The 26,780-nt window shown below is 37.7% G+C and overlaps 1 protein-coding gene across 7 annotated transcripts in view; it reads right to left on the bottom strand.

Moving 5' to 3' along the window:
• COL12A1 (collagen type XII alpha 1 chain) overlaps positions 1-26,780 on the bottom strand; it is a 99,901-nt gene that overhangs the window by 6,850 nt on the left and 66,271 nt on the right. For all 7 annotated transcript variants that reach the window (XM_030235504.2, XM_050972288.1, XM_018919172.3 and 4 more), the window contains 17 exons: positions 26,568-26,711; positions 24,596-24,760; positions 21,799-21,837; positions 21,566-21,704; positions 19,288-19,430; positions 18,809-18,918; positions 13,764-13,913; positions 13,271-13,348; positions 12,584-12,670; positions 11,683-11,736; positions 11,067-11,162; positions 9,633-9,686; positions 8,645-8,698; positions 7,393-7,446; positions 6,214-6,285; positions 913-948; positions 739-805 (listed from right to left, as the gene is read on the bottom strand). In XM_030235504.2, the coding sequence (XP_030091364.1) occupies positions 739-805; positions 913-948; positions 6,214-6,285; positions 7,393-7,446; positions 8,645-8,698; positions 9,633-9,686; positions 11,067-11,162; positions 11,683-11,736; positions 12,584-12,670; positions 13,271-13,348; positions 13,764-13,913; positions 18,809-18,918; positions 19,288-19,430; positions 21,566-21,704; positions 21,799-21,837; positions 24,596-24,760; positions 26,568-26,711 (1,542 nt within the window). The remainder of the gene's footprint in view (positions 1-738; positions 806-912; positions 949-6,213; positions 6,286-7,392; positions 7,447-8,644; positions 8,699-9,632; positions 9,687-11,066; positions 11,163-11,682; positions 11,737-12,583; positions 12,671-13,270; positions 13,349-13,763; positions 13,914-18,808; positions 18,919-19,287; positions 19,431-21,565; positions 21,705-21,798; positions 21,838-24,595; positions 24,761-26,567; positions 26,712-26,780) is intronic.

The raw sequence follows: 26,780 nt of genomic DNA, 5'->3' as shown, positions 1-26,780 counted from the left end.
ATACAGGCACTCTTAATGATCCAAAAGGTATATCTGTTTTCCTCAGTCAGCACTTAACCTTGTAATAGATACAATATAAAAAACCAGTTTGCCTCTGTCTTCCTTGGCAGGTCTACTGATTCAAAGCACTGATTCAAGATCAGAGAGACTCTCTCTGCAGAGAGCAACTTCATGGGCTGCAGAGCTGCACTATGTGGCAGCAGAGGACTGAAATTAAATTTGAAGTCCTTTTCCAAATAAACATTGGTTTTACTTGCATAGCACCACTGATTCTGCGCACAGTGTTTAACCAGCATTCATCTGTCTTTCCCTGCTGGCAAAGTGTCTGCAGTAAGCATCCTTTTTCTCACTGATTCCCTTCTCTTGAAGATAAGACATGTTTAATGAGAAAATATATACTGATTTTATTGCAAAGATGAAGTAATTTTGGAGCAAAATGACAAAGGGGACCTCACCAGAATGTTTAAATTGCATGTGCATTTCCAAAGGTCACAGATTAGTTCCAACTCAGTTTATTCTGTTAGTCTGTGATTATCAAACTGGCCTCTGGATCTTACAAAAGTTTGCTGCTACATTTTTTCCACCAATTCATTTGCATTGGACAGCTATCAGATTGTCAAGCTCCTGCTGTGCTCTGTGGCCAATATGTGTCACTTCAAATTTAGTGACCATTGTTTTATCTTTTTAAGAAAGCAGTTAATTACTTCTATGGGATACAAATCAAGCAACACTGTTTACCATTTATCAGTTGTTCACAAACTTGTCTTGCAACTGCTCGCATCATGTTCTGAGAAGCAATATCACCCTAAATAATCAGATCCAAAACAAGTGTTTCATTAGCACTTTGTACTTTTAAAGACATAGTGTTTAATTTCAAAATTATGAGAAGAATTGTCTTTTAAGTAGACTTACTCTGTCACCTTTTTCTCCCTTCATTCCAGGTGTACCCTAAAATAAATAAGTAAAAATTAAGCAACTGAAGGATTATGTTATTTCAACCCAAATATAAGTTCGAGATGTGTAATTCTAGAAAATGTTTTGACTTCTTCTTTTCAAGAAGAAAGATCTGGTTCTCCTTGAACTTCTCATTTCAGGGATGCTAAAACAGGTGGCAGAAAAGAGTGGAGAAACAATGATCTTTTGTCTGTCATCAAACACACTAATAGAGACAGAAGAAAAAGATCTGAAAGAAAAATTCAAACTAGGACCAAAAAATGGATGTATTCTGACACTTGGATCACACTGTCAATTTCAAAGTTGAATTTCTAGCATCATATTTGTGTAAATGATCAATGGTCTTGTATGAGTAATATATGACTGTTTAAGTTTTATATGTCTGTTTAATTTTAAGACAACATATTACAGAAGGTATATTAGGAAGAACAAAATGTCAAGGAAAGGTAGTTGAATCTTCTTAAATCTATATGAAAAGGATGCTATATTAAGTGAAATAGAGTGATGTAGAGATGACACATAAAATGGAGAGAGTGCTTATTCTATTTATAATGACAGCTTCTCTCCTAATTCTCAACCATTTCTAGTCTTTAAAATGTCTCATAGAAGTCTTAGTTTGAGCTTCTTTATAATTAATAACATTTGCCAACTTTTCTCTTGCAGCACTTTCCATTTGCCTTTGAATAGTTTAGTGGTTGTGGGGTTTTCAGTTTTCAAGAGTACTATGAAAGAAGCAAACCAGGAGGACTGATTCTAATTTGTATGTATGTATGTGTAAGTGAAAAACACTGGGAATAATGATGGGGCTAGCATGATTTTGATTTCTAGCCTAAATTCCTACTTGAACATAAGGGATAGTTCAAAGGTAGAAAGATCAGTTTGGTCATCTGCTGCACTTCATGGCTCTCTACATAGAAACACACACATCCTGGGTGTTACTGCTTTTTGCAGTGTAGTATTTCTTTAAGGAATCTATTTATCACCATTAACAAAGCAGAGGCCAAGTGTGGGCTGCAGCTGTTTCTCATAACATTCCTACAGTACCCGCAATTAATTTCAACAGCACGGAACACCAAATCATTCCACTGAGGTCACAGCAGACACCTCTCGAATGTGGTGACACTGTTTCACACACTTCTGTCGAGGCCTTGGGCAGACAAATGCCCTCGGGGTATGTCAGGGTGTGAGCTTAGTGTGGTCTCTGAGCTTCTCTGCTGCAGAGTTGCACACACCTACTCCATGACACGGCACAGAAAATATGAGACAGCTCATCCATCACCAAGTTAAGTAGTTGTCATACGGTACATTTGCATCATGAATAACAGGTCGTTCTTGCAAAATTAATTGTACAGACTCAAATGAAAGATTCAGAATGGTGACACCATAAATGTGCCATTGGAATAAATTATGCCACCAGTGAGGCAGCTGCTAATATGTATAAAATATACCCATGAAGCTGATGAATATCCTTTCCCTTCTGTCCTTTGCTTTTCATCTATATTTTTCTTACTCTGTGAAGTCCACAGGGAAATGTTTGTCTTTTAGTTTTAGCTTATTACAGCCATATGCTGAAACAGACTATGGACTTGTAAATGCCATACCATAAATAATTGGTAACAATAAAAACCATCAGGAAAATAGGACATTTCTGTCTGTCATTCTCCAATAATAAACATTGTGGTAAATGATGATGTATTGAAACTCTAAAAAAACCGTTTAACTTGATTCCCAATTAACATCTCATTCATAAACTATTGCATGTACCTGAAATATTCATTGAACAGAACTGTAGGTTTTTAATTTCACTAGTCTATTACATGAAAAATCTGTGGGGGGAAAAATGGTAAAGAAACTATTCATGCTTCTCTTTCTATTTGAGATGTTCCAATTTTTCTATTTCCTGCAAGTGTATTCCTTTGAAATTATCTGCTGTGTATGTATTTATAATACATTCTTGTTTTATTCTCATTCTTTCTATGGCTTTCATAGTAAGACCTTCTACCAGCAGCAAATCATACAGTACATCTTTTGTTTATTCATTAGGTAAGAGGAGAGAGAGAGAGAGGAGGCAAGGCAGGGCAAGACAAGGCAATGAGATCCCCCAGCTAGGAAAATGATAATGCCATGTATGGTCAATTTTAAAATTCATTGAAATAAAATTAGCCTCATTCCTCAATTTGTGGTGTTGCAAACATACACTGATTCACCCTTGTAGCTGGAAATCTAGAGCCTATTTGAAGCTAACTTTAAAATTTGAAGATTAGAGGCTGACTGACCATGTTAACAATAAAGTGCATTTTTCCACCTGGATATTTTAGAAACAAATTTTCAAAAAAAACCTTGCAATTACTGAGTTACTATTTGCATCTTCCTCCCTCTTGGTTATATGCCACTTAAATTTCAGTTAATTTTCTTTTAATAGACAAAGAAGTGCAGTTTAGCCTACTGCTTGACAGCATTTTGAGAAACAGCAGCTGCTGCTGGCATTCTGTTTTGTTGCTATCCTGCAGTGAAGGAGTCACTTGGGGTCAGTGCTGGAAAAGCTGGTTTATGCTGCATGTGGGATTTTTCTGAGCTGTGGGATGAAGGCTGGGGCTGCAGCATAGTTCTACTGCTGAAGGAGGACAAAACAAAGGAAGTTTTGCTATTTTTACTTTTAAAGATAATGTGCTCAATTGTTTTTCCCAAAAGAACGTTCGCTTCCCTCAAGAACCACCAGCTCATTGCTCCCAAAGCAGCGCCTTTTTGAGACTTCATTAGGACATCTGCATAGAGGGATGCAAGAGCAGTGAACACACGGCAGCAGAGAATGCAAAATTCTCAAAATCTGCACGTAACTCACAACAGACTTGGACTACCCTCGAAAAGTTTTCACAGTTTATTTGGTCCTGGAGGCATCAGTTTAATAGCACCTTCCTTATTAAATTAAAATGCCTCGCATTTTTTCTCAGGAACTGTCTAAATCAACAAAGTCGGAGAGTCTGTTTTATAAAGAGGACAGCTGTACCTTAACACAACTTAGTTTGCCTACCCATCGTTACTGTTTTTAGTCTCACACTTATAAAACAAGTACTGGAACTTCTCCTCTGTAATAGTCCACCATCTTCTATTTCCCATTATATTTATTCATAGAAAACATATCCCTTTCTTCTTGAACCAATATCCTCTTCTAGTTTAATGAGTCTTTCTTGCTGTTGATGGTTGTTACCTTATGATATGTGTATGAACCACTATGGAATTCTCACTCTCTGACCCAGACAGACAACAGATATTTTAGTCTTCTCTAGGATAGTCTGCATAGAGTTCTCAATAAATTACCAACTCATTTGTGTTCTTACAGTTCCTTTTTCAGTCATTTTGTTGCTACACTGGAAAAAACACCTAAGTTTCTCTTGGAGGTACTTGTAAGCAGACCAAAAAGCCAAATTTCCTATTTCCATGAAAATTCAGTTAACACTTCTAGGATTTACTTGTTCTAGTATAAGTACACAGTGAGGTAGAGAAATGTTTACAGTGTGGTGTGCCTCAACTTAGCACATTTAGTGGAATTGAATACATCAGGAAGGAACTCCAGCTGACCACATCCACTGGGAGTAACTTCAGAACACCAAGGCTGCTCATAATTTGCAGGTAACTGTATACCTTTTACCTGGAATGCAATATCCCTTGGTTTTCAAGGGTCTTTCTCCTCACTTTCATTTATTAGTACTAGCAATACAGATTGATCAGGTAGTAGAAAAAACTGGCATGATCTGGTGAAAAATTATTTATTCCTTGTATTTACCAGAGGCAAAGTGAAGCCTCATTGTCTTTCTCTTCAGGCAGAATTATGATTCATGACAGTGCAAGTTGCATTTGGCTGTCAGGCTGCACCTTTGGCAGCTGTAGTACTGCAAACAAAGGAAGGCCTTGAAATTCTGTCCACCAGGAATCTGATTAAACATCTGTACAAGGTACAAGCCAGAATTCCTGCTGGGATCTGTTCTAAAAACATTAGAAATGGTAAATATGATGCACAGTGTCTCATTACAAGAAAGTGCAATAACTGTGGGGGAAAACATTTATTTCTAATTGAAATGAACTCTTAAGAATTAGAGTGCAGGAGAATTTAGACATGTTGCTTGGACAGAAGTTGACTGCCTTGCTTTGCAAAAGCCTTTAAACTGGGCTTGTAACCAGATTTCCTTCTAAACACATTATTTACCTGCAGAAGATCTTTACTTCTGAACCTGGTCAGCTGTCTATTGTCCCAGGTGAAGGAAAAATCAGTTACACCTGACAATTTAAAGCTCCCTTGTGAAATACAGCACTTTGTGCTCCAGCCATGTCTATTCAACATGTAATGTATAGCAATGTATATCTAAAGGCAGGAAAGCTTCAAGACTTTCCTAAGACACTCTGTGTCCTCTACTACAAAGAGAACTAGAATTTATAGTCTGGCAAACACAGACTGTGTATGAGAAAATGACCCAGCTTCCAGGTGCTCCTGGGAGCTTCCACTTCATGGCCATCAAGTTTCCCAGCCTACTACATACTCTTTCAAATTATCCAGTTTTTTTATATACAACTACACTGAGTCAGGATAGAAAATTCTAGATGACCGCCAAACATCATCCACAAGTAATGAATGACTTCTCATTTCACTTGCTGTCTCTACTCCTGACTCAAGCATAATTTCTCAGAGATCCCATGAATGACTCAAATTAAATTTTCCCTGAAACTGTTGGTGGGAGGCAACACCTCCTGCTCTTTCTCCCTGTTTAGGAAGCACTTTAAAAGTCTGACTAGAACTCACAGAAGCCACTGCTAAATAACTGTGAAATAGCATTGTAAAAATAATGAAACATTTGCAAAACAGAACTGATTATGTAATATTATCAAAGGTTGTCCACCTTCAGCAGTTTATCACTTTTTTACTACACACATGCACTAATGTAAAGATTTTACAATCATTTTGCTGACCTAGTTTTCCATGCTTATGCAGTGTAGGAATGAATATATGTCTTGGCACATAATAGTCTACGATCTTTTTAGTGGAAACCAGAGACCACAATTTCCAGCCCCAACTATTAAACTCAGCAAAATGGCATACTGTAAAAATAATTTTTTTTAAAAAAAAAAGACTTGTGGGTTTAGGTCAGCTCCACTGTATTAACCACCATCATAAGTGCAAGACAACTATTTAAAGCAGCAAAAGTCTCGTGTTCATCAACAGACTGTAATTTTAAATTTGATACTCTAAGTGTATCATTATCTTACTGGTGTCCCACGATCTCCTGGTTTCCCTGGTTTTCCACTTGGGCCAGCAACTCCTGGAACTCCAGGAGCACCCTGCAAGAGAAGACAAGTAAAATGAATTGTGGAAATACACAATTACCTAAGCACTAATAAGAAATGTGTTACTTTATTGAGTACAAAGCAATATTGAAAGTAGTTCCTATCAGGTTGTTTCCTTTTGAGGTACATATCAGGCTTGAAAATTTTTTTATGGAATAAACAGTTTGTTTCCTCTTGAAATGTGTTCTTTTATGTACCGCCACAGTTTAACAGGCATTGTGGCACTCAAAGATGCAGAGGGTGAGTTTAAGTTTTTGGTATCGTTCTTAAAGACCAATTCCTAAAAAAGTACAAAACAGTTGGGCTTTCTAAGTTCACCTAGCAGGTCTGTGATCCATGTAAAAATCCACAAGGAAACCATAAGCCATTCTAGAGCTACTAGATAAATGCAAAAAAATTAAAAGGCCAGTATCAGATTACGTGACAAAAGCTCATCTGCACATTCACAAAGGAACATGAGAAAGACAAGTATGGGGGCGTGGGGCCAGCCCAAATAATATCCTGCCTTAGAGACTGCTGTCTATATATGTAATGCAAATATGTGTTCTGCGTGCATCTGCCTTCTGGAAATGCACCTTCCAACTTGCTCTAGGTTGGACCTGGTGACATGGAGCTGCAGCAAATTGCCTATCTCAGGCTGTATGATCCAACATAGGCTTTTCTGTAATGGCCATCTGCTTTTCTAGCATGGTCCCACAAAACACAATGAAGCAGCTCTGTAAGCAAAAACTAATCCTCAAATACTCTAGTCAAAAAACCCTTGTATTTACAGTGTTTGTTTTCACCAGTGTTCAAGTAATAAGACAATTGGTTTCAGAAGACCTAGCTATGCATTTTAAGATCATGGCTAAATAACCAGATAAACTGGTTCTTCCCTTATTTACTCAGGCAGAAATCAATTTCAAAACCACTGTTATGAACGTTTGTGAATATATGTTTTGCCCAGCTCTCTGCTCACCCTCTACCAAAAATTTTTCAGACCCATTTAGGAGATTGAGCAAAGGATCCATTTCATATTTGACAGAAATTGAAAATGTCAATGGCTCTCTCTTGGCTCAGGTCTCTTAATTCAGATCACACCAAAGACAAAATTATATTTACCGCTGGTCCTGGTGGGCCTCTGGGACCTGTGGGACCATCTTTTCCTGTGAAACCCTATTCAAAAACAAAGGCAAGATTAGAGAAAAGGGGTCTTTACAGTTATATAATTGTATATATATGATTACTACTGGCATTTCTTTTAAAACCTATCCACAGTACAAGTCATAAAATAGCTATCACAAATCATGCTGGAGAAGGCTATGGAAGAATGAGCTTCAGACACTTTAGATGTTCAGCTGCTGTTGATTAACTGAAAATGAAATCAATGTTTCTTAATATTTTTTGAGAAAAAGAATCATTATTCTATCCCAGACAAGCAAAATCTCTCTTTTCACTGTTTCCTATTCATGGCTTAACTGGACCATCAGAAGTTTATACTTAACTGGAGAGCCCCCTCCCTTTCAGATACTTCCCCTGGAAGAATGAAGGCTGAGAAATCCCATTTCAGTAATCCAACATAGCATTCACGGGTCAGTGTTGATGGTCCATGACCCACCAATCCAGCAGTATCCTCTTTGGCAACTGGCTATCACACAGTCATCTATTTCCATTTCCAGCTATGAATTCCCACTAAAGAATGGCTATAAATGCACATATCAGCTATTAATTTTGACTGTTAAGGCAAATAATTGCTTCAGTCATCTTAAAGGTGATATTCCACTGTGACAACAAAAGAGATTTACTTGACTGCAATTAGAAGAAAGGAATTGCAGCTCCACAATAAAATACCTGCATACTTGCCCTTCATTAGGAAGACATTTCAGAGTTCTCCATCCAAAGAAGCTCCTGATAGCGAAAGGTTTAGGGGCAAGCCTAAACTTCACAGTAAGTTTGGCACAGTCAGATTCCTTACCAGTATGGCATCTCCCAGATGTTGAGATAAGCAGAGTTTCAAAGAGATTCCCTGTAGCAGCAACAATGTGAGGAAGACAGCAGGGCTGAGTCCCTCGGCAGAGCCCTGCCTGGGGGAAGTACTGCTCTAAGGGTGAAGGCAGCTGAGAACCTCATCAGGGAAGGGAGCAGGGCAATTTTTACATATCCTATCTGGCTGCCAATAGCTGTCTGGAGAGGTTTTCATCCCTGATGTGTTTCCAACCCTTCTACTTTTGTCTGTCCAGAAGGGATGCTGATAAAAGGACTCCTCTTGAAAAAACATTTGAAAATTGAAAGATATATAAAGAATGGGAAAAATCTGACAACACAAAAATAACATTACTTGGTCTTTTCAGAACATAAACTGAGGAAACCTTACCCTTTCTCCTGGAGGTCCCACTGGTCCAGGCGGACCAGGTAAACCTGGTGTTCCCTGAAGGAAGAAAGAGTGAGAAATTGTATCCATGACAGAACAAACATCACTGCTATGTCATTCCATATATATCAAGTATATGTGTTCTTCCTCTTCCTTTCTGTCTAATCTCATTGCACACTAACATGTAGCTTTTCTTCCTACAGAACATTACTACTCCCTAAAAGTATACTACTCAGGGTTATAAGGACTAATGAAACAGACCAAGAATACAAGGCCCTTGGCCCATGACTGACCTTATCTGATACATGAAACTAAGTCCACAACAGCACTTAAGCATTCCTCATGTAGTCTTTTTATCATCAGTAAAATTAATAACAATATAGTAACCAAGGAATATTCATTATGCCGTGACATGTGCAGATCAATGAACTTAGATTATCTATAAATTTGGCCAACTAAAAAAGACCTTAACTTTCTCCTCCTTGTATAGTTTGACATACAGAAACCTGCAAGTAACTGAACTTAAATATTGTTGTTTTCTTTCAGAAAGCATACAATTGGTGTGCCAAGGCCATTTGAATTCCAAAAGTAGAAAGTAATTAGGCAACACTGCTAAAGAAGGGTACAGCAAAGGTTCTGCAAGTTTATTTTAGAAAGACATTTAACTGCAAGTGGTCAAAAGATGAGAGACCTTCCTGGGGAATTATCAGAGTACTCTCTCTAATCAAATGGTCTGTCATTGTGCATTCACAACTGTCCAGATGGACATTCGGCTTGACCAAGCACACCTGGTTTTTTCACGTTTGCTGTTTTAAATGGTTTACTATTACCTATATTTCAAATTTCTAAGTGCAAGATAACTGTGTTTCCAAAACTGTGGCCCAGGGAGGTATGAGAAGAGCCCATGACTCCTAGTGATGTCAAAGACAGCTGTCCAGCAAACAGGTTGCATCAGGAATAGTGCAAAATGACACCACCTTGTCTAACTTACCGATCGCCCTGGGAGTCCAGGCTGGCCAGCATCCCCTTTCATTCCTTGACGACCCTATGATTTTCACAAATGATTACAGAATGCATCATACTTCCAGGACACAAGGTGTAGGAGGATATAAAGAAGCAATTTGTTGCCTTTCACAACTAGCTGGCCTTCCCTATATGCTACAGCACTGTAGTATAAATGCACGGTCCAAACTCACATGAACTAAACTAGACAAAACAATATTCATTTTTTAGAGTGGCTTGCATGATAATCCAGCATTAACAACTGGTACTAATCAAAAAATTTGTAAACATAGACTCAGAACGTGATTCGCAATTTATAGGAAAACTAAAGTACATGACTCAAAAGTGCCCTAAATTCGTGTTAGCTAATGGGAAATTCCACGAATGTTGGTGTTTTCATTCTTTTTCAAGTGAATGTGACAAATAAATATCTTATTTGCATTACACATGTAAGAGGAATGTATTTACTTTCTTGCTGTTTGATACCCCTAGATCTTCTTTAATAAATTTTTCCTCCCAGTATATAACCAAAAAAAAAGCATGAAAAGAATATACACAGGGTTACAAAATCATTCTACTTTGTCCTTACAAAACAGAAGGTCTTCCTAATGTCTATCTTAAGGCACATTTTGCTTTCCCAAATTCCATTACAGCTGGAGCAGGTAACCAATTTTCAAATGAAAAATAACAGATCATGGAATTAGACATCACTTCTTCTTTCCAAAGACTTTATAAATTTTGATCAAAGACTTCATAAAAAAAGCTCCTGAATATATTAAAACTCAAGTTAATTATTGAAACATGGCAAAAGCAGCCTTAATACATTCACAAAGTAGAGTTATACATTCAATCTTCTATAAAAACCAGAATATAGTGAAACTTCATCAGTTTTAATAAGAATTACTCTGGCTTTGAAGGTATACACACGAAATCAGAAATTGCATCTTGCTAAAATATGGATGAAAAAAATCTTGCTAAAATATGCCAAGAAAACCCCTAGCTACAGACAAAAGAAGTTGAATATGGAAGTCTGTGAAAAAGTCTTTGAAGTAATATTGCTTCCTTAATTTTCCTGTACCACAGTTTGATAGTTTTGAGTCCTTAAACTGGAATGTCTAGCAACTCTACAGAAACACCATTAAGGCTGACAACAGAGTAGCACAATTTACATTACTGCACTCAGACTTTGTCCCTTCATTAAAATCCCGTAAGCACATGTAACATTCCGGACAGAAAATGCTATTTTATTAAGACTTATTTCAGAAAGAGATGTGTTTCGCAATGCTACTGCGTTGCAGGGACAAACTAATGCTCTGGCAAAGCTGCCATCCTTCCCAAGACCACCGTCCCCATGGGCAGCTCTGGCTCCACACACACTTCCTGCTGGTGGCACTCAAAAGGGGCACTCAAAAGGGACACTCACCGGTTCTCCTGGGATTGACAGCCCATTGGGACCCTGTGGGCCTGGGGGACCTTGAGGGCCCGGAGGACCTGTCTCACCACGAGGACCAGGAGGTCCCTTAAAGCAAAAAATTAAAACAAAATTGTAAATGACAATCCTGCCTGAAATCCATAACTGCAAAATCCTTTGGGTTAGACACTTAAGGTAAGTCAGAAGCCTGGAGACACATTTAATGCTTCGGGAGAACTGTGGAAATAGCTGTTCAAGAGGCATACTCTTTCATAAGCTATTCTCTGATTCATGTTGGCAGTCTCAGGCCAATACATGCCCTCTGGCAGTGCCAATTAGAAGTATTGTTATGTCCTCTGTATAGATGAGAGAACAATAATGCTGCAGAGTGTGTATTAACACTCTGACACACATAATCCCAGTATCCTGATGTGTGGTCAATGTCTTTGAGGCTACATAGACTGTGATATATAATCTCAAATAGATAGGCTGCACGTAAGTAACATAAAGGCATATTTTCAACTAAATTTTTAATCAACATTCTGAGACTAAAACTAAGCATTAAAACTTTCATACAGGTAAGCCTGTAGTAACACCATTATAGATGCATTTTGGGAAACATACTTACAGATGATCCAGTCAAACCCCTTTCACCTCTGGGACCTTTAGCGCCTGGGCCACCCTAAATTGAGTATTTGGAAAGAAAATGTACTTCATACACAGAAAGCAAAGGTGCATAATACTTATGTGCATTATGAATTCCCTTTAACAAACTCTGAAGTGAAGCCCCAAAGTTTTGAAGTGTACAGATAGTACTGCTAAAAAGAGTAGTAGAATAACATATGCATCACGAGCTCAGGGAAACCACATCAGCTTCAGCCTTGCCAATTCAGCCCATGAAAAAATATTCTTTTGGTTTTTGTCTCTGCAAACATAAACTCCAATTTATATTAATCAAAAACTATGAATAGTAGACTACCTCTCTAGTAGACTACCAGAAAGCTTTACTGGGCTTTAGTTTCTTCATGCAGCACTTTTGACACTTTCAAAGTATGACTACTGGGCTGACTATAACTCCCTGATATTCAAAGCAATTGATAGAACTATGTCCATTCCATAAATTAATATCTCTCCCCATAAAAAATAATTTATTTCCCTGACAGAGTAAAGAATCTTTCCTTGGAGTGAAATCTTGACTCTCTATTTAGGAAAAATATTTTTTCAGTCCATTAAAAATGTCTTGTACATGACGTGCAAGAGTCTGGGCCAGAGTCTTTCGGCCTATCCAACAATGAGGAGCTAATCTCAGTGATCACACTGAAAATATAGGAAAAGATCATCCAAGCAAGTAGATGTGGTAGGAGCTGATGAAAAGGGGAAGGATTACCATGATGTTAAGGATATAATGATGGAAACTACGTCTCTGACCGACATTTGTTTCACAAAACCATAGACCAACACAAAACTACTTCCATCAATTTAAAAATCAGAAAACTTTCTATTGTGAACAGTTATAGCTGGTAACTTACAGCTGGTCCAGGAGGTCCTGGAGGTCCCACACTGTCCTGAGTACAGGTACAAGCATTTGGAAGAGCTGGGCACTTTGCTTCATCTCTCTGAAAATTCAACCACAACTTATTACTGTCCTTTTAAAGAAATGTACTCAGTGGAAGCATGCTTTTCTGAAACAATAGCAGGAAGATTCTCTATTACCCTGTTTCCAAGTAAAACTCACAGCTAAACTGTGGTTTCCAAATGTTCTACAGGATCTTTTATATTTTTAGCAAATTTTCTCTGTGAGCTATGCAAGGCATTAACAATAGAGGCACGAGCAAAATATTGTTGTAGTATTTATATGCATTTGGCAATCAGCTTGTGCTGACAAATAATAGTTACTTTTTTGAATGCCACTCCAAGAGCAGATTAAATAAATAAATAAAGAATTTCCCAATTTATAATACCTAGAATTTGAAACATCACTGGAATACAAATATAACAGATATTTTTTGCAAAATTCTAAGGGGCTCAATTCTAGCATTACAGCTTTACCATCTCAGACACAAAACTTTGAAAGAAGGTGCAGTTGACTGGCTGCTCTGACAACTGTAATTTAGATGTGTTGTCAGTACAAGGTTTAATAACAGCCTAACAGTAATATTATTAAATTTACTGTCTGTAAGATATTTCTGGACTGACTCTGGTTCATTCATACTTACCATAGAAGGGAGATCACAGCATCTGTCTCTGCTAGTCCAAACTGGACTGCATACAATGTCAAAATTCTGGATTTCTAACTGTAAAAAAAAGTAATACTCTTGAAAGATCATAAAGTTAGGTGTGTTGTTAGGTATGAAATCTATCAACATTTTCATTAAAAATCACTCCTCCATTTATTTCTAATGATAGAGCATCCACAGTATATGCGCTCAATCGCTATCAGCTCTCCCTGTTAAAAGAAGAAAACTCCTGCCCTTGTTTGAATTTACCTGAGTGTGACTTCCAGCTACTACATTTTTGTTCTTGCAATTCCGCTAGAACAAGAAGCTGTAAAGATTAACTTCTCAATTAAGTATTGGGTTTGACAATACAGATGCTTGAAAGCTTTGGATGATGCAGCAGTGGTTTCCCAACAATCCCTAATCTCTAATCTCTCTCATCAGAAAATGTCAAGGTCTTGCAATAATAAATGGATTCATATTTCTTGCTTACTGTTGCTGATCTTCGGTCGCCTTTTAGAAGCTTCCCTAGTATTTCATAGCCATCAGTTGTGATATTGCCAGCCTCCTTAATTGGTTTTTCCATTATTTCACTGCAGTCAATGTAAATTTTAACATTTGATGAAGTAACAACAATATGGACCTGAAAAAAATTTAACAAAATATTTAGACATGGCACATTGGCACACAGTTACTTTACCATCTTAACAGTATTTCATTGATTCAATAGTGCTGTTTTAAATTTTATTCCTAGTACTCCTCTTTTGCCTCCAACTGGTGGAAAAATTCAAACTCAGGGAAAGTCTATGACATTTATAATCTCTTTAGAATGTGTTGAAGGTCAATAAGATGAACACACAAGCACAGCTAAGAAATACTATTTAATGTAATAGTTGAGCTATTATTAACTATTTTAAAAGCTTGCCTAATTTTTTTTTTAAGATGGCATGGAAGTAAAAAAAAAAACAAAAAAGAAACTTTTGAGAGGAAGTGAATATAAGCATTTCTTGTTCTCTTCTGATGGCTGGGACCACACAAGATGTTTATAAGCCTGGGACTGCCGACTGGCTAACAGACTCTGTAGTTCAGAGAGTAGATTGTTTCAGACCCAAAGATACAGAGTTCAGTTTCCACAGATGACTCAACCAGAGGCATTAACTACATTGAGATCCAGGAAGTGACCAGAGAAGCCTGCCCAGAGCAAGACAAAATAAAGGAAGATTCAAGAGAAAATTTCCACAAAAGAAATCAGGTTACACAAACATATGCCAAAACAAGGGGAAAGAGGGAAATGGAAGAGATTAATTATTGGAAATAGAAGACACTTAGGAGGGAGAAAGGAATGATTATAATAAAGAGAGAGTATGTTTACCAGGAGATGAGAATGAAGTGCTTGGGGGAAACATAGAAAACCTTAAACAGAAGAACATACAAAACCTAAGCAAAGATTATCTTTCCAAACATTTATAGTATGTATGGCAAATGTTACAAAAGTTAATTTTCAACATTTCTCTGAAAGCACAGAAAATATTTAGGGGTCTCTGAGAAATAAACAGGAGCCAGTTGAGCATGTCTAATATGCAGTTGATAAAGAGCATCTTCAGGCAAAATAAAGTTTTCAGGGGTTTTATATATCTTACTGACAGCACATATTTCAAATCTATCATTATAATAGCTATGTAATTGTTAATGTATCAACACATTAAGATCAGGAGTAAAGAATCCCTGAAGTATGTGTTTTTGTTGGTTTTTTTTTTTTTAATTCTTCCCTTATCACAGTACATAACCATACAGAAGCATGTTGCTATTTGATGACTGCTTTAAAAATTGGCACAAAGTTGAGAGATTCCCCTAAATGTCCTGAGTCAATAAGTGCCTGAACAATCTCCTGGGAATTTTTCCTTTTTTTTCCCTTTTGAATATTTTCCCATGCAGACTTGTCTCCAAGGCATCAGCACAGCTTATCTAAAACTTTTTTTAAATTATGTGCTTACCCTTTATATCTTAGTGCTGTGTATACAAGTGGGGATTTTAATTAAAATTCCCAAATGAATTCATTGAACAAATAATAATAATAAAAAATTATAACTGCATCATCCAGTTTAAATACATTGCAGATGTAATTTACTTGCTCTGAAAACTACCTAATATGCAAGTCCTTCTACTGGAATGTTAAGTATTTGTCACAATTTAAATAACATAAAACAGATTGCACAGCAAATATAGATCATTATGTTTTCATTAGCACAAAAAAACAATTTAGTAAAGGTAAATCTACATCAGAATGTTGAATGAGATCAGCTTGAAAAGGTTCAAACAGGAATAACTGCTGAGCATCACCTATCCATCCAAAGAAGAAGAAATAACAGCAATCAAAAATAAGGAGAGCTCTCCCAAGTCATTGACTCAGTCACTTAAACACTTAAATCACTGCCAGATCTGCATTCCAGCCTGAATCTCATGGCCTAAGCAATAAATCTAATTAAAGAAGGCATCTGGTGTTTACAGTAAATAACACGTCTCTGTATTCAACTCCAACACATTTTGTTTTCAACAGTTTCTAACACACCAACATAAGGACTCTGTTCTGATTAGTTCTGATTCTTTATTCAATTTATGACATTTTAGGAAAGAAAACATGCTTTAATTTTTCTCTCCAGCTGCCTTATAAGATAAAGTCTGATGTTGTTCTGATCTGCTGCTATGTGAATCACATCAATAAGACAACCAAACTGATTTCCCATATGTATACCAACAGAAAGATATACACTCATTATCAAATTTCCTCTTGCTAACTTCTGCAAAATGACAAGCTAAAAGGAAGTCTAGCGTGGTAAGAATAAGAAAGTAGAAGCTGTCTGTCTCTCCAAAACATCAGTTAGAAATTTAATGACTGTCTCAGGCAGTCAGAATTTTTCCTATGGAACTTGCCAGATTCAACAGCTTTCACTGTGGCTCTGCTACACAGAGTGTTCAAGTATGCCAAAGTAAATTTCCCCACAGTTAGGTGTAGTTAACTGTATTTCAGTGAATAAGCCAGTAAGTCATCAAATGAAAGCCACAAAAATGTTTAATATTCAGGAAAACCTCTCCTTGAATTGTAAAGATATGTCATTTCTTTGAAACTGGACAGTAGGAGAAATTGCAAACGTACCTTTAGAAATGTTTTAATCTTACTTTCCTTCCTTCATCTGTCTATAACTACTGCTATCCATTATTAGGAGCTAATTAACACAGCTGATGCATAAGGCCTTCCCAGCAGGTGGGCTGGGGAAGCCCATTATGCCATCACTAACAACCTGACTGAGATAGCAATTTTAGTAATCATCTGGAGAGAAGCCAGAAAAGTCATCTTAGTTTCATGGTGAAAAATCCCAAATATAGCTCTAAACCAAGGCTCTTCCAGCTACTTTAGATATCAAAATCTGAATTTTTGATTCCTTTCTGGGAAAAATAAGACAGGGAATTACACATTGCATTAGGTAACTGAGAATTTTTTCTTAAGAAATAGTCTCTTTAGCAAGAATTCATAATTGTAAAGCTTTAAGATAAGTTGCAAATCACTACTGTTCATTTTTTGGAATCTGAGGATCACTTTGTCTCCATATGTATTTATGTATTTAACTATTAAAATGATACAAAAACTTGGATTTTTATTTTCCCTGTATTTTTTTTTACTATCAAGTGTAATAGACAATTTTACATAAATTCTAATTTCTGCCAGCTAGCAAGGGCCACAGATTTTTCCCCATTTGCTCTGATAAATGAGCAGAACATCACTGCAAGGGCTGTCAGATAAGTTTGCTCAGCTCTATCACATTTAGAGAAACTATAAGAGAAAATATGATTCTAAACTAAATTAGCAACAGATATTGAAAGAGTCTGCTGGCAGTACAGCATGTGGAGAGCTCCACACCACTGACCTGAAGAAGTGTCAGCTCTCACAGTGAGATCTAAAATGAGGCACACTACATACTGCTTTGCATCTAAACAGTACTTGGGGATAACTCAACCTTCATACCATCATACCCTAGCCTTTACTGAGAGTTTTTCTCACTCCAGTAGATTCTTATATTTCCTTAAAATTGTGTTGTCCTACCAAGCTATTAAAAAAAAAAAAAGGCAAATGTCAAAGACAGAATAAAGTCTGCTTAATGTAGGTATGATCCAAAGCTACTCATAACTATCAGTTACAAAATCAATGACATAAACATTTCTTCATATAGTCAAAAATAATCAGGCCTAAATTCTAAACTAACCAGGCATAAATTCTAAAACAAGAATAACTGGATGTAGTATAAGATCAGTTTGGGAAGTTACTCCGAATTCTGAGGAAACCAATAGCTTTTATAGTGCTGTGTTATTTTCATAATCACCTGTTTTCTAAACACATGAAGTCACAAAACATTATAATGCTGGCACCAGTTATCTTTCCTGGCTTTCAGTCTAGCAAAGCTCAGTTGACAATTTGGCCTCCAGTATCTGGAAGTTGACAGAGGCAACCCCTTATCAGTATCCTCAAAGGAATGCTGGTAGTGACAAGTCATGCAGAAGATGGTATCAAAAAGAAAACAAATGCTATACTCAGACCATATTTAGTCATCAGATGAAAACTTAACTAAATGGAAGGGAGATAAATGAAAACATGAGAATGTGACTTTCAGCTAACCAAAAATGTTGCATTTTCAGCTCACTTTCTTGCCCTCAACATATATACTTAACACAGCAAGAAAATATTTTTAAAATATTTTTAGGTGTACGTGTAGTCTGAGTCAAGCACTTCCTGATGATCAGATGTAATGAAGCTTGGAACATCAAATTCTCATAACTTGGTGCACAAAATTAGAAAAGCAAGCACAGATCTATGAAAAGTGAAGGCTGATACAGCAACATGTAAAGATTTCACTAGCCATTTTGTCAATTCTCAAACTGTAATTTTCATTCTAAATTATAAAGTGACCTTTTATGGGCTCTCTCTCCTTGTTGCTTCCTCAGTTAACATGACATTGGAATATTAAGCCCAGTGTTATCAAGCAAAAAGAAAAAAAAATCATACTTACAAAATATACGCATGTATATATGGTTTACATACAAATCTTATTCAATATGTTATTTACCTCCCAACAGTGGTTCCCTGCCTATTCACTGTCTCTGGCTGTATCTTCTTCTGCTCTGAATGATTTCAAATCATTGCACTCGCACACAATCTTTTCTCACCACAACTTCCTTTCCTTTTTTTATTCCACTTTAAGTTTTATTCTTCCTCTTTCATGTGTCAGGAACCAGGCTACAATTTCTTCTTTAGATATATCCCTCCACTTGCACAATCTTAACAAATTCTTGACAAATCTCTTACATTGATTAAAAGAAGACCTATAACTTCAGAGATCTTGTTTTACATGATCTGCAAGTCCTTATGTCAACTTAAAATACTATCCAAAAACCAGATACAGTCACCAGACAGTGACTCGTGCTTGGCTTTCTTCTATTTAAAAGAACAGTACTTCAGAAAGCAACATGATAATTTCAATCCTTTACCTTATGGAAGCTTCCATAAAAGATTTTCTTTACATCATCATTATCAAAAGTTACGGTTTGAACCTCTCCTCTTGCATCCTTGTTAAAGAATGACAGCACTTTGCTGGCAGCTGCAATAAATAAAAATAACACATTTCATTTCATACATACTACTGAAACCACCCTACTAACACAAACTTATAGATGAAATCTAGTTTACCTCTTATTTGGGTAAACACAAATCATAGGTCATCTTAATGACCTGTAAATATATAGAAGTACTTTCCTTTGATTTTAGAGTTAATACTAAAGTTGAGATGCAGTTTAGATTATTTTTAGTTGAACTATAGATGTACAAAGTTTAAAAAAATTTCTTAAAACTAAAAACGTATAATCCTTTTATCATGTAGAAATGCTTTGGATTTGAAACATTTGGTAAGAACACATGCAAAGTAACATAACATGTAACTTCTCTAGTCAACAAGTATAATCATCCTTACGATCAAGCACAACTCCAACTTGTGGTTTGTAATCTCTGTCTGTAATCTGCCAAATTGCAAAAGGCTCGTTGGGGGATTCAGGCAGAAGACGGAACAGCAGAATGATAGTGTAGGCCTGTGGCAGCCCCTCTGGGTGAATCTCCCTGGGAAGGCAATATAAAGACATTTTTTCACACGGAAACACATCACGAAAATAAAATCGTCATCATTTGCTCTTTTTTCAAAGAAAAAACACAAGAGTAACAGGGAGACCACAGTGTTTAGTGGAACAGAGCATTTTAACTACTCTCTCAAACAGAAAAAAACACTGTGATATAAAAACACTGGAATTTGTTAAGATGAACTCACAACTGTTTTCAGCTGGTCCCAGAACCACAATTAAAGAGGTTGCCAGAATATGACCAAGAACTCTTGGGTATGTATTCTTGTGGCAAAATTCTGTAGAAATTATACGTGTTTTAAATTCCTAGTTGATAAGTACAGAAAAAAAAAGACCACAGCTTTATTCATTTTTTTTCATCTGGCCTGTTTCAGTCAGGCAACAGGATTTAACTGTGGCTGCCCTTCAGGCACAGATAGAGAGATGGAATATTTAATGTCTTCTTTGAGACTGGTGATGCATTTGGGCTCCAGATCATTCTCTAGTGACTCAGGTTTAAATTTGGACTGTTACACATTAAATAAATAGAGAGCCAAAAGTACATAAAAACATGCATGAAATGGCCTCCAGAATTTTTCTGTATCTGAAAGGAGGGAATGCAGGAAGAGAACAGCAAGAGAAGAGGTGATCACTGCTTCTCCTCAACCATTATAATGGAGCTCAGAAGGAGATTCAGTCACATGAACATCAACATAAAAATCTTAAATTAAAAGAGAAGCTGCTTTGTATGTTGGACAAAGCTTATGAACCCACACAATTAGGAACACTGCAATAAAAAACACATCACTAAGTCAACAACATCACACAGCACAGTGCAAGAATTCAAATATTAAAGTAGATATAGCAACACAATTTATAATTTGGATAACAAGTTATTCCAGGTATGGAAATAACTATGCCACTAGGATCAGTATGAGTTTATTGCTTTGCTGATGCAGTGTAGAGTTTTATTTTATGAATTCTCATGAAAAATAAGTGCCCAGAATACTCTGGCAAGTATATTCCACCTCTTTAGCAAACATTAGACTGTGTACCACAACATTTCTAAAAAAATTAAATAAATGTGAAGCCTATCTTTTTATTGTCTTTTCATCAACTTATCCTAAATACAATATCTATCAATGCAAGAGAGTTGCAAAACTGAGATGATCTGTATTTCCCTAGACTGCAAAAATCCATGCTGTCAGAGACCTATCATCCCTACAGGTAATAATGGCATGCCAATGAACTTAAAAATCCTCAAGTCCTCCACTTTTGAAGCTCTGCTATCACAAAGCTAGCAAAAATAAATTATTTCTTCATAAACCTCAGCTTCTGTGCTTGTGAGCTTGTCTTTACCCAATCTGGCAGGATTGCAGATGATTTCAAAGGCTTCCATGAAAAGAAAACTAAATTTTCCTAAATTTAACAGGAACAATGGGCTATATTTAGGCATCTCCTCTGAACCAGAATAACCTTCTTTGAAACTTACTTAAATAGATGGGAGAGAAACTAATTAAAAATTGTAAAAAAAAAGGGAGAAAGGTACTGCTCCACTTCCAGTAAAACTAACTGCTAGCTAAGTCCTTTTTTTCTTTGGGAAAAAATGTTGGCAAGAATAACCATCATATTACCCATCCATAACCAAGCTCTAAGACCACAGGCCCTTGAAAACTCTGCTCCATTGGCCAAATAAGGCAAGTCAAGTAGAAGAGAAGCTACCCTAAGTCAATGGCATCAAACGTGCTGTAGTAAGAACAATGCTTCTGGAAAAAGTGATGCTAATCCCTCCATATTGAAACCATTTCTGTCCAGCAATGTGGAATTCATTGTACTAAGGAGATTGTTGTTCAACTGCCTAGGTATAAACTGTGGGTTATATGCAACTTGACTGGTTAAGAAGCATAATCTCAAAGAAAAATAAGCAACTGGATTAACAGTGAACTATGATTGCAGTGGAAGAAATAGATTAACATTTAATGAAAACAATGATAGATGTTCTTCAGAGTGTATTTCTTGAAGCTCGGTAAAAAGAACATTAAATTATTGCATCTTCCATAACGTACATATGCTATCTATAAACTCTGTTAATCCTCCATCACCTGGTCACCCTAAATATAAGTCTTGAGGTTTACTTACCGTATTGGCTGGCTGATAAAGGCATTTTTGTGGAGCCTATATGCTACATAGCTTGGGAAAGAGCCTGATTCCAGTGAAACTCCTTGTACAGAAGCAAAATGCTTCTCTGTTAGATTGTATGATTCCAGCATCTTGAAACCTTAAAGTCCAAAAAGAAAATAAAAAATAAGGAACACTGTAGAGTTGTAAAAGACACAAATGAACCTATGCCAAAATATTAGACAATTACTTACCAGGCGAAGTGTATCCCTCCAAGTAAATAAGGGGACAAGCTGAAAGATATGAAACAATATATAACTCAAAACTACTAAGCCTAACAGGATATGAACATATGCATATTTCAAAAAGTTTTATTACCAAGAAGTCTATGCTATTATGAATTCTGAGACAGTCTTTGTTACATTTGTCATACTGTGTCCTGTGGTAGATGTAAAGTCAAAATCCCTACTCATCACTTTTAGTAGGGTATTTCTACTCTGACAAATTGGAATGACAATATGGAATGACAAATGAACCCCAAATATTATAAGATTATAATTCATAAGAAGAAAGCAGGACAATTACACAGTCTTTCCATTAATATTTAAGGCATGAGTCAAGGCGCATAATAGCTGTCAGATTCTCAAGAAATAACTGCAGATTTATGTGGCTCCTCAGGAGCCAGCAGATGAGGCAGTCAGGGAACATGCAGTTGCACATGACAGGCCTGAGAATTTCTTATTTTTGCCATAGAAGGATTTCACTTGAATAAACAACTGAGCTTTACTTAGATAATTTTAAAACAGCATCACACAGTATAGCTATACATCTTTAGCACTTATTGCAGGAGTAAATGAGAGACTTGTTGTGCCCTGCAGTTTACATTAGGCATCGTTCTACTTTTTAAAGTTGCCAGTGACTGTTACTCTTTTCTTCTAGTAGTACTTTTGAAATGCAAAATTAGATTACATAAACGACCATACTCATTTTAATATTTTAAAAAGTAACTTGCTCCCTTGAACTATATCCAGTTATTCTGAAATCTAGCTTTTTAATATGAATATATCTTCTGATGTACCTTAAATAAGATGGCAAAGTGTATTTGGTTTGCATGGCAAGGCTTTGCTAATGGGGGAGCTACAAGGGTGATTTCTGTGGGAAGCTGCCAGATGCTTGCCCTGTGTCCAACAGTCAGTTCCATCTGGTTCCAAGACAGACCTGCCACTGGCCAAGACTGAGCCCTTCAGCAGTGGTGGTAGTGGCTGGGGGCTAACACATTTAACAAGGGGCAGTGGCTGGGGATAGGGGTTGTGTGTGCTGGAGCGGCACAACAGCCTGCAGCTGGAGAGAGGAATGAGAATGTGTGAGAGAAGAAACCCTGTCAGGCACCAGAGCAGAGATTCCAGTGTATTCCTAGTCTTCCCTGTGGTGAAGACTATGGTAAGGCAGGCTTTCACTCTGCAGATTGTGGAAGTCCACAGAGGAGAAGATGTCTGCCAGCAGCTCCTGAAAGACCCTAGGGCAGAGCAGGTCTGAAGGAGACTGACAGTGTGAGAAGCCCATACTGGAGCAGGTTCCTGGCAGGACCTGTGGCATCCCAGAGAGAGAGAAGCCCATGCCAGGATGGGTTTCCTGGCAGGACTTGTTGACCTCATAAGAGACCTACAAGGGAGCAGGCTGTGCCTGAAAGACTGCACCATGTGGAAGAGACCTAATGCAGTTCAACAAGGGCAAACACAGCATCCTGCACATGGAGGGGAATTACTCCAAATTCAGTTTGGAGGCTGACCTACTAGACAGCAGTTCTGCTGAAAAGGACATGGGAGTTTTGGTGGATAACAGACTGACTATGAGCTGGCAGTGCCCTTGCAGCCAGAGAGGCCAGCAGTATTCCATCAGCATTCCATCAGTATTCCATCAAGAAGAGAGGCCAGCAGGTCAAGGGGAGTGATCCTGCCCCTCTGCTCAGCCCTAGTGAGGCCACATCTGGAGAGCCGTGTCCAGTTCTGGGTTCCTCAGTACAAGAAAGACTGGGAGCTACTGGAAAGGTTCCAGCAGCAGAGCATGAAAATGAGAGGTCTGGAGCAGCTCTCGTATGAGGAGAGACTGAGGCAGGTGAGCCTGTTTAGTCTAGAGAGCACTGAGAGGGGATCTCATTAATACATATAAATATCTCAAATGTGGATGTCAAGAGGATGGGGCCAGACTCTTTTCAGGAATGTCCAGCAACAGAAAAAGGAGTAAAGGCACAAACTAAAACTCAAGAAGCTTCACCTCGGTATGAGGAAGAACTTTCTTATGTTGAGGGTGGCAGAGCACTGGAACAGGCTGCCCAGGAAGGCTGTGGAATCTCCCTCTCTGGAGAAATTCAATATCCATCAGTATGTGTTCCCGTGTAACCTGCTCTAGGTGACCAGAGGTGTTGGACTGGAAGATCTCCAGAGCTCCCTTCCAATCCTAACAAGGTGATTCTGTGACCCACACTGGAGCAGTTCACAAAGAACTGCAGCCCATGGGAAGGACCCATGTTGAGAAGTTCTTGGAAGACTGAATCCCATGGTAGGGACCCTCACTGGGGCAGGGGAAGAGTTTGAAAACTACTTCCCCTGGGGAGGAAAGAGCAGCAGGGACAACAAATGATGAACTGAACACCTCTCTCATTCTCTGTAGTCCTATGGTGCCCAGGGTGAGGAGATAAAGAAAACTGGGAGTAAAGCTAACTCCAGGAAGAAGGGAGGGGCAGGGAAAAGGTTTTCAATACTTGGTTTTATTTCTCCTTATCCTACTCCAATTTCATTGATAATAAATTCATTTTTCCCCACATGGAGTCTGTTTTGCCTGGGACATTAACTGCTCAGTTATTTCTGCCCTTATCTCAATCCATGAGCCTTTCATTGTATTTTCTCTTCCCTCTTCAGCTGAGAAGGGGAGCAATAGAGCAGCTTTGGTGGGCACCCAGCATCCAGACAAGGTCAACCCACCACTCACTTTTAGCAGTACATAAGCAAACATATTAATTTGGGAAAAAGGAATACGATGTCTTTTACTCACTTGAGGTAGCTGTCTCACACACAAAGGTGACAAGGTTATCTTGAATCTTCTCAAAGGCATCAAAGTCATCAACAATAAACACATGACGCTCACTGGGCTTGCTGGCAATCTTGGCCAGTTCATTGTAATCCACATCAGCCACACCAACCACAAAGACACTGAAGCCTGTAAAAATAACACTTATTACTTGAAATGCTGCAAATATACATTAACATTTTTAATGTTAATATTGCACAAATTATTGACTTGTGATGAGCTACCTATGAGCACACATTCCAGATCTCTTTTCACACTGTCAAATCTCTGAAAGGTGTTTCGCATCTTTCTTTCAAAACTTTCTCCTCTTTCATTGTTTTCTTGGGACATTATCCAATCTCATGTGGCCTTGGCTACGTAGTCTCCTTACTCTTTAATACAAAACATACAATTCTCTCAACCCAACAGTATCTTAAATCTGTTCTGTGGCCAAAAACTGTACAGACCATTACTTAACCAGGTGTCTATCTGTTCCATCTCTTGCATTTCATGCCTCTCGGTTTCTCTTTCTTAGAGTGGTATTCACCTCACCAACTTCTGCTGTCCAAGTTGTCTAGTTTTTCTCTATAATCACCAGATAGACATGGTCAGATGCAGAATGCAATTCATCTTAGCTCCCTCACATGCTGAATTCAGGATAGGAAAAGTCATTGTCTATAGATGCCTATCTGTTGCTCTCTTCACCAGTCGTAAAAGGACCCTACACAATGACCTCAGACTAGACATTTAGTTGTCAGGTATCTTAAGTTAAATGAGAAGAACCAGACCATAGAGGTCAATCATATCACCAGATGTAAATTCCATTGAAGAGAAACTGCACAGACATTGGAAAAGCCAGTTGGAGGCTGAAACTGGGATTCATATTTATTCCAAACGACAAAAGTAACAAAAAAGAAGATAATTATCCCCCTGTAGCCAATTCTGGTGAAACTTTGGCTGACATACTCTGTCCAGCTTTGAGCATGCTTTGATATGTGTAGAAAACAAAGCAAGTAGAGAGGAAACTAAAAATGATAAGGGGTCTCAAAAACATGATTAACACAACATTGGCGGACAAATAGGTTCGTTTGGTCTAGAAAAGAGAACATAGAAAGAGGAGATGACAACAGGTTTCAAATACAAAGGCCCATTACAGTGGACAGCAATCAACTTATTTCCTGATTAACTAGGTAAATGAAGACAGCAATCTCACTAGCATGAAGAAAGACTTAGGTGAAATGCAAGACAAAGGTCTACCTGTAGGGTAGTTAAGCATTCTCCAGGGAGACTGAGAAACCATCTAGACAGAACTAATTCTTCCAGATTAAAGAGACAGAGAAGATGATCATTTGTGCTTTACATGCATGTGGTTCCCATAAATATGTACAACATCTCCCTGCTCAGAAATCAGGACTAAGTGGTTCATGCACTGAAATGCAAAATGCTGAGTGCTGGGACAGGAACGGATTACTACACTCACATAAATCACAATCATCAAATCTGATGAGGAAGTGCTTCTTAGCTCAAAGGGCAACAGAGGAGTCCATTCAGACCCAGCTCCTTCACAAACAGATACCTAAACTGGAGAGGCACTGGTTTATACCAGATAAAAAAAAACCTCAGGAAATCAGGCCCATTAAAACATAAGCACTACTATGGAGTACATGTCCCAGTGATTTCTCGGGTCCAAACATCAAAAAGAGGAAGAAGTAACCAAAAGCTATGTCTTTGAAATGATATGCATATGAAATCTTTAGGAAGCTGCATCCTTCCCCAGAGAGAAGGCTTAAGAAAGAAAATGTAAGTCTAGGTCCAGAGAGCACAAATTCTTTGAATAGTTCTGAGGTTTTCCTAAATACTCAGAATACATTTCCAAGTCCATAAAGGATGAATAAATGATTCCCAGATAATTGAAGCACTACAGAAATTAAACAGTCAGGTGCTGTGAATTTCTTACCAGAGTGCTGTATGACTGTCGCTGCTTTCCTCACCTCATCCTGAGACCGACCATCTGTGACAACAACAAGTACCTTGGGAACACCTCGCCTCATGCCACTCTCCCAAGTCAAAACCTTTTCTTTGATAAATGTTAGGGCTTTGCCTGTGAAGTGTACAATAAACAAGGAATCATCCATATTATACACAAGAGAAAAATTCTTTTACTTCATAA

This window comes from Serinus canaria, chromosome 3 (genome assembly GCF_022539315.1).
Source record: "Serinus canaria isolate serCan28SL12 chromosome 3, serCan2020, whole genome shotgun sequence".
Classification (NCBI taxonomy): domain Eukaryota; kingdom Metazoa; phylum Chordata; class Aves; order Passeriformes; family Fringillidae; genus Serinus; species Serinus canaria.
This window is presented reverse-complemented; position numbering and strand designations above follow the sequence as displayed.